The sequence below is a fragment of the Balaenoptera acutorostrata genome, chromosome 1 (assembly GCF_949987535.1).
Source record: "Balaenoptera acutorostrata chromosome 1, mBalAcu1.1, whole genome shotgun sequence".
In the NCBI taxonomy this organism is placed as follows: Eukaryota; Metazoa; Chordata; class Mammalia; order Artiodactyla; family Balaenopteridae; genus Balaenoptera; species Balaenoptera acutorostrata.
The window spans coordinates 128,148,071-128,163,445 of record NC_080064.1 but is presented as its reverse complement, the minus strand read 5'-3'; the positions used below and the strand labels follow the sequence as shown (position 1 = coordinate 128,163,445).

Here is a 15,375-nt window from a genome sequence, read left to right as displayed (position 1 = left end):
CCATATGTGCTTTTCATTGAACCTCCACCACTAATACCATTAGGCACTACCATCACTAAAGTCACTACCACCAACACTGCTGACCAACACAATTTGAACACTAAATTGGTTCTAGGGTTTATCTGAGGTAAAGATCACCAAGTTACGCAAAGTATTGCTCTAATAAGTCATAAATAAATTTATCATAAATAAATCTTGATTTATGTTAACATAAATCAAGGGGTTGAGACACTCTGATAATCTGTCTCCCAAATGTTTTCATTGTTTTATTTACTTTCCATTTTCAACCAGTTCTCACATCCCAAAACTCTTGGGGCGTCAATGTTTGTTTTTATATTCCCTTTCCCTATACCTTAAAGCGAAAATGTGGATGAATAGAATCCACAGCCTGTTTTAGACTTAGGAGTAATTCATGTAACATAAGGGTAATAAAGTTGAACCCCAAACCAGGGGGTTCACAGTCAAGCAAAGGCTCTGAGTAGCCCAAATCAAAATGGTTTGAAACTGTTGTAAAGAAGGGCTATGAGCTGTGAGCTCAGAGCCTTACACAGCAGGCCTCAGGCAATGGGGGCTGCATGGATGATTTCGTCATTTACTACCTTCAGTCAGCCACCACAGACCACACTCACAAGAACAGTAACCCAGTTGTTATACATATATTCTGCTTGTAACAGGGAACTCTTTTGTTCACACAGCTGTGGGGTCAATAGCTATACAGTCAACTAAGCTATAGGATTCCATACTAACCATTCAGAATGACATGATTAGATGCTGATAGCACCAGGTTTTAATCAACTTAAACAGTCCCACATTCTGAAATCAATTCTCCAGGCCCTAGCATTCCATGCCTCCATTTTTTACTCTCACATATGGTTGAGCAGAACATTCTACCTGATGGAGATGTCCAAGGAAAGCCTGGGCCTGGGCTGTTGAGATTGCTCCTCCAACAGGCACAGGCTGCTTCTGAAAGTCCAGACCATTGGTTTGTGTGCCTAGAAAGCAAGCAAAATAATATAACTATTAAAAACACAAAAACTGAAATAAGCACCAGACTTTTCTTAAACAGGTGCATTTATCAAGCACCTATTTTGTATAAGCATTTTTCTAAGTACCCCCAAGGAGAAGAAGAGATTCAAAAGAACAAGGAAATAGAGTAAAATGATTTTTCTTCAAAAGGTAGTACTGTAGGACAAGTACATGAACACAGATAAAGCTTAAGAAACAGAAACAAAACTATAAATAATGAATTACAATCATAAGATTGTGTTAATTCAGAAGGGAAAGCAGTGATTGGAGCAAGTGGGGTCAGAACAAGCATGAAACCTAAGGTGGCTTGAAGAAGAGATTATCATCATTATACTGTCGTGAAGACTGGTAGAGACAGAGTTCTAAGGGGGTACCAAGGCTCTCTTCTAGTCTCTCCCTTCTCAGTACTTGGCTTGGACAGAAGAAATTCACAGGTGACTTTGCCAAGACCAAGATGAATTTACACTTAACTTAAAATGCCTTAATAAATGACAATCTGACAGTAAAAGCAATCATTTACAAGATAAACAAAATGGTTTTACTAATTTCTTCAATCCCAAAGTATAGATTGCGGCATACATCTAATTAGCAAGAGCTGTGCTATCATTATAATTTTCTAAATGTTATGCCAGTGCCTTTAACCACGTATGCTGCAATCTAATGTTAGAATAGGACTAATCTATGGAAAGACATACCACCCTAATACCCAGAAATATTTTCTAAGTGATATAATACATTGTTTTTAAATGACTCTATCCAGCTCTTCCTTAGAAATAACCAGAATACTTTGTACTGAATAAAATATAACAGACTATGGGAACCTGCAAGAATCACTGAGTCATGTGAACATGGTACTGCGCTTCCATTTCCTGCCACTGGAACACCTCGTCTTCTCATCCTCACCCCTGTGTGTGTGCACATAGAGCAGACCAGTTAAACCAGTGCAAGTTAGAAACCTCAGGCAGTATTTCTAAAAGGGTGCTAACTTCTGCCATTATATATCCTAGCTAACTGCTAGCAAATGTATCACTTTAATAGAATAATTAGGTAGATCACATGACTCACAAGAGCTATTTAAGGTTTCTTTGAGATAATTACTAAAAAAGTGTACATATATTTCACCTCCTTGAAAAATCCCATAGTGATTGTTCTCTTATGGTTTTTCCTAAAATTTCTCATAGATAGGAAATATAGAACTACTTAGACATATACAGTTAATGAAATTAAAAGAGTACATGCTTGTGTCAAGTAGTGAGAAACTAGTATGAAATAAAATTTAAGGTAACTAGGGTCACTTCCATAAGCCACATAGAGAAGTTTCACTATTTTAAAGTTGCACAGGGGGCTTCCCTGGTGGCACAGTGGTTGAGAATCTGCCTGCTAATGCAGGGGACACGGGTTCGTGCCCTGGTCTGGGAAGATCCCACATGCCGCGGGGCAACTAGACCCATGAGCCACAACTACTGAGCCTGTGCGTCTGGAGCCTGTGCTCCGCAACAAGAGAGGCCACGATAGTGAGAGGCCTGTGCACCACGATGAAGAGTGGCCCCCGCTTGCCACAACTAGAGAAAGCCCTAGCACAGAAACGAAGACCCAACATAGCAATCAAGCAATCAATCAATCAATCAATAAATTAAAAAAAACAAAACTTAAAAAAATAAATAAATAAAGTTGCACATTTTGTCATTAGCTGCTGTCTCTATCTTGATTCAGGAAATCATTACTTAAACATCAAGATTTTAAGATTGTGCACCATCAGAGAAACATGCTCAAGATATATTAAATAAATCAACAACGCTAAAAGAAGATAAGATTTTGAAAAACAGAGACAAGCACTTAGAGATTAACATATCACCAAATGAAGATGCCTTCCAGAACCAAATATTTCACTCTCATGGAGACCATAAAAATTCCACACACTGGTTCCATTTTCAAGTTCTCATAAAAATGATAACAAGCTTCTTGTAAATCACAAAGAACTATATAATGCAAGACTGACTGATCTCTGGTATCCCTGCTACAAAGCCTACTCCAGTATCCTACAGGTAATGTGCCCTGGCTCAGCCTCTTGGGGGTGGGGAGGGGTGGCATAAAGGTATGGTATCCAAAGCATGGTTTGGTGAAAAAAATACTTAGACAACAACTCAGATAAGCAGAGGTCTAAGGCAGGTATTTTTTTTTAAATGAAGGTGCTGAGGTTCCATTGGGAGGTGAGAGGTAGAAGAAAGTAGACATTATATAGAAATCATTCTTGTAGAACATAACGACATAATCTGGACTAAAGAAGGAGAGGGGAACAGATACACACACACATGCACCCTAATCAGACTTGAGTATGAAGACAGTATGGAGAGACAGGGATGCTGGGAGCCAAAACCAAATGCGTGCCTGAGAAAACAGCAACATCCAAAGGAGCAACCAGGGAAATTAAAAGGTTGGGGGAGAGGGTGAATTACATAAGAAGTTTAACATAAGATATAGTATAGAGTTTGAGAAACCCTAATAAAACATCTAAGAAAGCTGATCCAGAGGAATTTAGAAATGACAGAGGCCAGAGCTGAAGAGTTTATAAGGTTGTCACTAGAACAGTATTACTGAGGTAAACTTCAGAGATCTTGTATACAACACGTCCTTGGTGAAGAAACAGAGATTAAGGGATATTAAATCAATTGCTCAAGATGTCATAGCTGGTTAGTGGAAGAGCTAAGACAAGGAATGGGTCCCTGATTCTACCTAAATTCACTCACAGAGAAGTGGTAGTTGATATTAGGAGAGTAAAAATGGCTATTAATTAAGAATGGATATATGTATAGATCTTAACTAACGATGGGGTTACATTCTGATAAACCCTTTCTAAATTGAAAATATCGTGAGTCAAAAATGCATTTAACACACCTAATCTACAGAACATCATAGCTTAGCCTGACCCACCTTAAATGTGCTCAGAACACTTAATGTTGACTAGCTCATGTAACTTACTGAATAATGTACTGAAAGTGAAAGCCAATGGCTGCATAGGTGCAGAATGGTTCTAAGTGTATTGCTTGTTTCCCCTCCTGATCATGTGGCTGACGGGGAGCTCTGGCTGCTGCTGCCGCCCAGCATCTAGCCCAGGAAAAGACCAAAATTCAAGATTCGAAGTATGGCTTCTACTGAGTGCATATGGTTTTTGCACCATCATAAAGCTGAAAAATCCTAAGTTCGAATCATGGTAGGCTGGAGACCACCTATAGAGAAAAGAAGGTTGAAGATAAGAGGGCACCTACATTAGGAGATGTAAAGACAAAGAGTCAGAGGGAGCAGTGAGAAAAGTAGGAAACAACCCCCTCAAGACCAGTGTGCCTCAGGAGCCAGAGAAGAGAGAGCTGCCAGGACAGGGTAGTTTAGTACTATGATCAAATGGTACAGAAAAGCTAAGGATTAAGTACTGAGAAAGAAGAAAGAAATTAATCTAAAGAGAACAGAAGAAAGGCATTAATAAAGGTAAGACTAAAAATTAATGAAATACGGGGAAAAACACATAACAGAAACATCACCTTGGTTCTTTCAAAAGAATCATATAACTTACAAACATCTGCTAAGTTAAAATAAAATAAAAGAGAAGGAGCAAATAATTTAAGGATAACAGAAAGGGCACAATCAAAAAATGTCACAGAAACCAAAAAGAAGATATTGTGAACCAATAAAATTAAAACTTAGAAACAGATAACTCTCTAGAAACTATTAACTTATCAAGATTGACTCAAGAAGGAAAAAAAAAAAGCCAAAGAGTCCCACAGCATTTGAAGAAACTGAATTAGTAGATAAAAATCGCCCCAAAAAGAAAATGAAAAGCCTAGACAATTTTACTCTGCTTGCTTCCAAAAATTCAAGGAAAAATTAATTCCAATCCTATACACCTTTTCCAGAATGGAGTTAAAAAAAAGGAAACACTTCCTAACATTTTATGAGGCCAGCATAACCTTGATACCAAAACCTGACAAAGACAAGTATGAAAAAGAAAAAAGAAAAAGCAAAAAACAAGCCAGCTTTACTCATTAAATATATGGAAATATCCTAAATAATAATAACGAAAATAATCTAGTAAGATAAAATATTGTGACTAAGATGCATTTATTCCAAGAATGCAAGATTGGTTTGGGGCTAAAAGAAACTCACATAATATGATTACCTACATTCATTGAAGGGGGAAAATCATACAATCATCTCAAAGGATGCAGAAAAATGCTTAGATAAAATTCAATATCCACTTATGATAAAAATTCTAGGTGTAGGAATAGAAAGAAGCTTCTCTAACTTGACAAAGAGTAACATTAAATGCACTCCCTTTAAGATTAAGAACAAGATAAGGGTGTTAACTATTGGAAGGCCTAGCCAGCAAAATAAGGCAAGAAAACAGATAAGTTGGGAAAAAGAAATAAAACTTTCTTCTTAGATAATTTGATTATGAATATAGAATATCCTAAGGAATATAACAATTTATTATCAGAATAAGACAGTTTAATAAGGTTGCAACACACAAAATCTATTTAAAAATTGCCTTTGTTATACACCAAATGAAAAAAAATGTAAACAATTTTATCTATAGCACTTCGAAAATATAAAGTCCTGGGAATAAATCTCTCAAACTACAGCAAGTCCTATAAGCAGAAAATTATAAAACTTTATTTTAAAATAATGAAGAAGAGATAAATAAAGGCTCACTTATTGAAAGACAAAATTGTAAAGAAATCAGTTCTTCCCAGATTCATCTATGGATTCAAAGCAATTTCATATCAAAATCTCAACAAGTTATTTTCTTTCTTCTTTTCTTTCATTCTCTTTCTCGGGGCGGCGTGTGTTTAACTGACAGGCTGAATCTAAAATTTAAATAGAAAGGCAAAGAGCCAACATGTTCTTTAAAACAAAAAGTAGAGGGACTTGCACTATCAAGATATCAAGACTCATTCACAAGGCTATAATAATTAGGACAGTGTGGTATTAGTGCAGGGATAAACAAACAGACCAGAAAAGAGAGTCTGGAAACAAAGCCACACATATCTTTGGACACTTGAAACATGACAGAGGTGGTACTGCAACTCAGTGAGGAAAGGATGCAGTTTTCAATAAATGGGTAACTAGGTATCAATTTGGGGAAAAAATGAAATTATTGTAGATCAATTCACACCATACCAAAAAAATAAATAAATAAAAAATAAAAGAAAAAGAACATTTCAGGAGGATTAAAGACCTAAGTGTGAAGTCCAAAACTATTACATTTTTAGAAGACAATGTAAGAAAGAGAATATCATTATAACCTTGTTAAAGGGAAGGATTTCTTTATCATGACCCCAAACTTGAAAAGACATAAATTTAACTACTTTAAAAATTACAAGCGGGGGACTTCCCTGGCAGTCCAGTGGTTAGCACTCTGCGCTTCCAATGCAGGGGGCGTGGGTTCGATCCCTGGTTGGGGAACTAGGATCCCACATGCTGCACGGGGCAGCAAAAAAAATAAAAAAATAAAAAAATTACAAGCTTTGTTCATTAAAGGACTATGTAAAATTAATGAAAAAGAGAAAATATTTGCAATACATACAAACAGCAAAGGAGTAGTATCCAGAACACACAAAGAACTCCTATGAATCAATTTAAAAAAACCGGATAGAAAAATAAAACAGGAAAATTAAATGAATAAGAATTTCACGAAAGAAGAAACATAAACGGCCCACAATCGCAAGAAAGGATAATCAACATCCTTGGAAACTAGGGAAATACAATAAAATCCCAATGAGATAGCATTTTACACCCACTAGTTTGGCTAAAACTACAAAGTTGGTTAATAGCAAGTTTTGGCGAGACTGTGAAATTCTCATCTGTTGTTGGTACCAGTATAAATCAGTACTAACGCTTTGGAAAATTGGTTGTGGCTGGCAGTACTGAGTAACACTGGAAAAAGTTCGGCAATTACACTATTAAGTAAATACTCTAGAGACTTTTTCACACATATGCATCAAGAGACAAGTACAAAATTATTTACAGCAGTAATGTTTATAATAGCAAAAGCCTAAAAACAATGAAAATGTCCATCAGTAGTAATAGAATGGATAGAAAAATTGTGATACATTCATATAATGGGATTATATATCCAATGAAAATGAATTACAGATATATGTACCAACTTGGATGAATCCCCAAAACATAATGTTGAACAAAGGAAACCAGTCATAGAATATATATAGTATGATTCAACTTACAAAATGGAAACAGGTAAATCTAAGTAATATATTATTTGAGGATAATAAATACATAGATGAAAAAAATGGAAAGAAAAGCAATGTGATCATTAACACTAAATTCAGGATGATGGTTACCTCTGTGGTAGAAGCACATGATCAGAGTGGACCTACAGTGGCCTTCTGGGACATGGTAACTGTTTTGTAGCCAGACTGGTAGACACATGAGTGCTTAAACCATACATACATGTTTACATACAGGTTTTTACAATTACTGCTTTTATATTAAAACAGTAAAAGAAAAACATCAACAATGACCAAAGAGTTGCAAAAAGTTTTGGGGACACATCCAGAGAGCAAGAAGCAAAGAAAAAAGCAGGTGGTAATGAAGTCAAGGTGGTAAGTGGGGCTCATTTATTCCAGTAAGTCTGGCAGTGGTGGGAGCGAGAGAGGATGGTAGTTCAAAGGGGTAGACAGGGTGGAAGGAAAGGTTTATAGGCTGATGAAACCTGAGTCTACTGAAAAATTGAGAGGAAAGATTCTATAGGAAGAGATACACTGCAGATGTTAAGAACAAAAAGGGGCAGGAACCTGAAGGATATGAGAAGAGACAGAATTAAGAGTGAAATGTAGAGGATTATAATAATGGAGAAGAAGAAGGATATTTCTTTCTTTTTTTTTTTGGCCGCACCATGTGGCTTGTGGGATCTTAGTTCCTCAACCAGGGATTGAACCTGGGCCCCCGGCAGTGGAAGCGTGGGGTCCTAACCACTGTAAAGCCAGGGAATTCCTGATATTTCTTTCTTAGATGCAAAAGAAAAGGAGGAGGTGGTGAAAACAGAAAAAATGTAAAGTGATGAGGAGGAAGGTGGTGGGGCTAAATCAGATAGCTACAACTTTCTAAGTAATCAAAAGGTAGTCATTTTCAGAAAACAAAACAGCAAAACAGAAATAAGATACGAAAGTTCTGGCCAAGAGAAAAGATTTGGAAATATGTAATGAGGAATGTGACAGAGAATCAATAGAAGTGAATCCAAGGACACCAGTTACAGTGAAGGCCCAGCTGAGAGATAGGTGAAATTTACATGGAGTTTAAGAATTGGCAAATCCTCATCTCCCAGGAAGTTCTGTTTCTTTCTTCATAGTCAGCAGTCAAGGATGAAATATGCAAAGGTTTCCTCTCTTGACAAATAGTTCATACTTCCCAGATTTGCAGAGGTTTCAGGCTTTTCAACTCCTTTCAGTGCCCAGATCATATGCTACCTTTCTTTATGTTTCCCACCTCTCAAACACAAAAGCAATAATCTATAACTTCTATTTACTACTTCAACACATTTGATACTTCTTCAACATTTTGTAGGAAGGAGGAAAGAGATAAAACTGAGCTACAATACACACAAACATACCATGCTAAGGGAAAGAAACCAGACTCAAAGGGTACATCTGTATGATTTCATTTATACAACATTTTAGAAAAGGCAAACTGAAAGGGACCATCAAAAGGAATGAATAAACCTCCCTGATTTACAAATGAGAAAAATAGAAAATATACAGAATCACTTCCACTGAAATAACTGAGCTGGACAGTAATTGAGCCCAGACTGAAATATAGACCTCCTTGCCTCTCTTCCCATTGCTCTTTCTACTATACCATTGTATGACCAAGGAGTCTAACTCAACACTGACTGGTGAAGAATATTAACTAAGTGACTAACCAGTAATTGCACCAAGGTCAGGCTCATAAAGAGATAGGAGATGATGAGGTGTAAGAATTTTGAACCTTTGGTTTCTACCTCACAGCTTGTTATTCCAGCTATTTAACTCTACAATAAAAATTTTTTTAAATGTACCAAATCAAACTTTACAGTTCATGAGAAATAATACCATATTGAATAAAGACAACTTTTGGCAAAATATGTCTCCAAAACACATCAAACACATCAAATGTTAACAGATACATGAATCTGTATTTTTCAAATTCGCTATCATGAGTATTACAATTAGTGGTAACAAATTTTGTTCAATTTCACTTTTCCTAAAATAAGCTTTCAATTTATCCTTCAATGTTGTCCCCAAAGCAATCAGTCTCTAATGCGATCTGTCTCTTAAAAAAGACTGACTTCTTAAAACTGTCACTGTTTGCAGATGACATGATACTATCATAGAGAATCCTAAAAATGCCACCAGAAAACTACTAGAGCTAATCAATGAATTCGGTAAAGTTGCAGGATACAAAATTAATGCACAGAAATCTCTTGCATTCCTATACACTAATGATGAAAAATCTGAAAGAGAAATTATGGAAACACTCCCATTTACCATTGCAATAAAAAGAATAAAATACCTAGGAATAAACCTACCTAAGGAGACAAAAGACCTGTATGCAGAAAATTATAAGACACTGATGAAAGAAATTAAAGATGATACAAATAGATGGAGAGATATACCATGTTCCTGGATTGGAAGAATCAACATTGTGAAAATGTCTCTACTACCCAAAGCAATCTACAGATTCAATGCAATCCCTATCAAACTACCACTGGCATTTTTCACAGAACTAGAACAAAAAATTTCACAATTTGTATGGAAACACAAAAGACCCCGAATAGCCAAAGCAATCTTGAGAACGAAAAATGGAGCTGGGGGAATCAGGCTCCCTGACTTCAGACTATATTACAAAGCTTCAGTAATCAAGACAGTTTGGTATTGGCACAAAAACAGAAATATAGATCAATGGAACAGGATAGAAAGCCCAGAGATAAACCCACACACATATGGTCAACTTATCTTTGATAAAGGAGGCAAGCATATACAGTGGAGAAAAGACAGCCTCTTCAATAAGTGGTGCTGGGAAAATTGGACAGGAACATGTAAAAGTATGAAATTAGAACACTCCCTGACACCATGCACAAAAATAAACTCAAAATGGATTAAAGACCTAAGTGTAAGGGCAGACACTATCAAACTCTTAGAGGAAAACATAGGTAGAACACTCTATGACATACATCACAGCAAGATTCTTTTTGACCCAGCTCCCAGAGAAATGGAAATAAGAACACAAATAAACAAATGGGACCTAATGAAACTGAAAAGCTTTTGCACAGCAAAGGAAACCATAAACAAGACCAAAAGACAACCCTCAGAATGGGAGAAAATATTTGCAAATGAAGCAACTGACAAAGGATTAATCTCCAAGATTTACAAGCAGCTCATGCAGCTCAATAACAAAAAAACGAACAACCCAATCCAAAAATGGGCAGAAGATCTAAATAGACATTTCTCCAAAGAAGATATACAGATGGCCTACAGACACATGAAAGAATGCTCAACATCATTAATCATTAGAGAAATGCAAATCAAAACTACAATGAGATATCATCTCACACCGGTCAGAATGGCCATCATCAAAAAATCTAGAAACAATAAATGCTGGAGAGGGTGTGGAGGAAAGGGAACACTCTTGCACTGTTGGTGGGAATGTAAATTGATACAGCCACTATGGAGAACAGTATGGAGGTTCCTTAAAAAACTACAAATAGAACTACCATACGACCCAGCAATCCCACTACTGGGCATATACCCTGAGAAAACCATAGGTCAAAAAGAGTCATGTACCAAAATGTTCATTGCAGCTCTATTTACAATAGCCAGGACATGGAAGCAACCTAAATGTCCATCGACAGATGAATGGATAAAGAAGATGTGGCACATACATACAATGGAATATTACTCAGCCATAAAAAGAAATGAAATGGAGGTATTTGTAATGAGGTGGATGGAGTTAGAGTCTGTCATACAGAGTGAAGTAAGTCAGAAAGAGAAAAACAAATACAGTATGCTAACACATATATATGGAATCTAAGGGAAAAAAAAAAAAAAAAAAAGGCCATGAAGAACCTAGTGGCAAGACGGGAATAAAGACACAGACCTACTAGAGAATGGACTTGAGGATATGGGGAGGGGGTGGGGTGAGATGTGACAGGGTAAGAGAGTGTCATGGACATATATACACTACCAAATGTAAAATAGATAGCTAGTGGGAAGCAGCCGCATAGCACAGGGAGATCAGCTCGGTGCTTTGTGACCACCTAGAGGGGTGGGATGGGGAGGGTGGGAGGGAGGGAGATGCAAGAGGGAAGAGAAATGGGAACATATTGTATATGTATAACTGATTCACTTTGTTATAAAGCAGATGCTAACACACTATTGTAAGGCAATTATACTTCAATAAAGATGTTTGAAAAAAAAAAACCCAAAAAAAAAAAAAAAAAAAAAGAATAAAATACCTAGGAATAAACCTACCTAGGGAGACAAAAGACCTGTCTGCAGAAAACTATAAGACACTGATGAAAGAAATTAAAGATGATACCAACAGATGGAGAGATATACCATGCTCTTGGATTGGAAGAATCAATATTGTGAAAATGACTATACTACCCAAAGCAATCTACAGATTCAATGCAATCCCTATCAAATTACCAATGGCATTTTTTACGGAACTAGATCATCTTAAAATTTGTAAGAAGACACAAAAGACCCCGAATAGCCAAAGCAGTCTTGAGGGAAAAAAACGGAGCTGGAGGAATCAGACTCCCTGACTTCAGACTATACTACAAAGCTACAGTAATCAAGACAATATGGTACTGGCACAAAAACAGAAATATAGATCAATGGAACAGGATAGAAAGCCCAGAGATAAACCCACGCACCTATGGTCAACTAATCTATGACAAAGGAGGCAAAGATATACAATGGAGAAAAGACAGTCTCTTCAATAAGTGGTGCTGGGAAAACTGGACAGCGACATGTAAAAGAATGAAATTAGAACACTCCCTAACACCGTACACAAAAATAAACTCAAAATGGATTTGAGGGCTTCCCTGGTGGCGTAGTGGTTGAGAATCTGCCTGCCAGTGCAGGGGACACGGGTTCAAGCCCTGGTCTGGGAAGATCCCACATGCCGCGGAGCAACTAGGCCCGTGAGCCACAACTACTGAGCCTGCACGACTGGAGCCTGTGCTCCACAACAAGAGAGGCCGCGATAGTGAGAGGCCCATGCACCGCGATGAAGAGTGGCCCCTACTTGCCACAACTAGAGAAAGCCCTCGCACAGAAACAAAGACCCAACACAGCCAAAAAATAAATAAGTAAATAAATAAATTTAAAAAGAAAAAAAAGAAATTACTAGGGCCTTATTGGCTATAAAAAAAAAAAAAAAGGATTCGAGACCTAAATGTAAGACCGGACACTATAAAACTCTTACAGGAAAACATAGGAAGAACACTCTTTGACATAAATCACAGCAAGATCTTTTTTGATCCACCTCCTACAGTAATGGAAATAAAAGCAAAAATAAACAAATGGGACTTAATGAAGCTTCAAAGCTTTTGCACAGCAAAGGAAACTACAAACAAGACGAAAAGACAATCCTCAGAATGGGAGAAAATATCTGCTAACGAATCAATGGACAAAGGATTAATCTCCAAAATATATAAACTGCTCATGCAGCTCAATATTAAAGAAACAAAAAACCCAATCCAAAAATGGGCAGAAGACCTAAATAGACATTTCTCCAAAGAAGACATACAGATGGCCAAGAAGCACATGAAAAGCTGCTCAACATCACGAATTATTAGAGAAATGCAAATCAAAACTACAATGAGGTATCACCTCACTCCTGTTAGAATGGGCATCATCAGAAAATCTACAAACAACAAATGCTGGAGAGGGTGTAGAGAAAAGGGAACCCTCTTGCACTGTTGGTGGGAATGTAAATTGATACAGCCACTATGGAGAACAGTATGGAGGTTCCTTAAAAAACTAAAAATAGAATTACCATATGATCCAGCAATCCCACTACTGGGCATATACCCAGAGAAAACCATAATTCAAAAAGACATATGCACCCCAATGTTCACTGCAGCACTATTTACAAAAGCCAGGTCATGGAAGCAACCTAAATGCCCATCGACAGACAAATGGATAAAGAATATGTGGTACATATATACAACGGAATATTACTCAGCCATAAAAAGGAATGAAATTGAGTCATTTGTTGAGACGTGGATGGATCTAGAGACTGTCATACAGAGTGAAGTAAGTTAGAAAGAGAAAAACAAATATTGTATATTAACGCATGTATGTGGAACCTAGAAAAATGGTATAGATGAACCGGTTTGCAGGGCAGAAGTTGAGACACAAATGTAGAGAACAAACGTATGGACGCCAAGGGGGGAAAACCGCAGTGGGGTGGGGATGGTGGTGTGCTGAATTGGGCGATTGGGATTGATATGTATACACTGATGTGTATAAAATTGATGACTAATAAAAACCTGCAGTATCAAAAAACAAACAAAGAAACAAAAAAACAACTAATACTAAACTTTCTTTGGGTTATTTGTATGGAAATATGTTAATATAAATGTTTCAGACATTACATGAAATTTCTAAAAATCTTATATGTTCTGGTATAATGTTATAAGTCATAATTCTAGTTATTAGTTTAAAATGTATATCTCAGAAATAACTAAATTTCCTTGTCAATTGCATTATTATGAACTTTCATCAAATCTTTAACCGTGGTCATTTTTAAGTCTTTTGTCATTTACAGACAGTTCTGGGTGTGCTCTGATGCTTTTGCAAAAATGTTCCTATAAAAGGGTTTCATCTTCAAGGAATTCATGGAAAAGACTCTGACAAGTACAGGTTTCTGGTAACTGACTATACTGCTGAACTGAATGAATAAGCATTTTCAGAACTCTAATGGAAAACTGATGAATTCATAAAAGTGTTAACAAAAGATCAAGATGAAAAAAAATAATTACATGGGACTGAGTGAACTGATGAGGATGATTATAATTTTTGTGACTTTCTGTTTGAATAATAATAAAAAAAAATCCCACAAGGACTCAGAGGCAAAAAATATACAAATCAATTTTCACTGCAAAGTAAAGGAGCTGTTACAGTGGAGGATTACTGGACTGAATGTCAATATTATGACATAGTATGAGTGTGTTTTGTATTTGGTAATTGCAATCATTGTTGCTTTTGTTGTGGTCATCCATTTACAATGCTTGCTGTCAGTTTATTTATCTCTTGTAAAAATAAAATACAGTGTGTGTGTGTGAGTTGTGAAAAAAAATGGATGAATGGGTAAAGAAGATGTGGTGTGTGTGTATGTATACACACACACACACACACACACAAAATGGAATATGACTCAGCCATTAAAAAGAGGAAATCTTGCCATTTGTGACATGGATGGACCTTGAAGGTACTATGCTAAGTGAAATAAGTCAGACAGAGAAAGACAAATACTGTATGATTTCATTTGTAAGTGGAATGTAAAAACCAACCAAACAAAATAAATAAATGAACAAATAAAAATAAACACTGAAAAAAAAAAAAAAAGACTCACTTCTGCTTTTCAAAATTCTATCCAGGAGTGCCTTTATTTTTTTGGTAGAGGGAGGACAGTCTTCTCATTATCTTATTCCTGTTGTCATTTCTCCACGAATGAGAATGGATATCTATGCCTTATGAACATTTATTTTAAAATGTATAAATGAGAGATGAAATACAACATACTAGGGAAGGAAGGACAAAGACAGGAAGAGAGGAGGTGTCAGAGAGAAAACTAAGGTTATACCCTCACAATAGGATCAAAATGCAGACTCCCTCCACCATCCTCTTTATCTCTGAAAGTCTAAGTTATCATTCAACATCCAGCCCAGAATCTACTTTTTTTTTTTTTAAGTACATTTCCTTTATCAGAATCTACTTTCTTTAAGAGGACTTTAAGGGTCAACCTAACTATAATCCTTCCCATATTGTAACTCCTATACAACCTAGTTTGTTTTTTTTTAAAACTGTTTACAGCTTTAATTTGCTTAGTAAACCAGGCCTGGTTTACTAAGGGCTGGTTATCTAAAGATAATATTAAACTATCACAAACTATAAAATTGAGCCCTTTTTTTAAAATTGAAGTATAGTTGATTTACAATATAGTGTTAGTTTCAGGTGTACAGCATAATGATTTGGCGTTTTTGCAGATTATATTCCATTATAGGTTACTACAAGGTATTAGGTATGATTCCTTCCTTGTGCTGTATAGTAAATCCTTTTTGCGTATCTA

At 36.4% G+C, this 15,375-nt stretch overlaps 1 protein-coding gene across 5 annotated transcripts in view; it reads right to left on the bottom strand.

Annotated features, from left to right (window-relative positions):
- POU2F1 (POU class 2 homeobox 1) overlaps positions 1 to 15,375 on the bottom strand; it is a 181,034-nt gene that overhangs the window by 51,393 nt on the left and 114,266 nt on the right. For all 5 annotated transcript variants that reach the window (XM_057528826.1, XM_057528854.1, XM_057528846.1 and 2 more), the window contains one exon: positions 892 to 992. In XM_057528826.1, the coding sequence (XP_057384809.1) occupies positions 892 to 992 (101 nt within the window). The remainder of the gene's footprint in view (positions 1 to 891; positions 993 to 15,375) is intronic.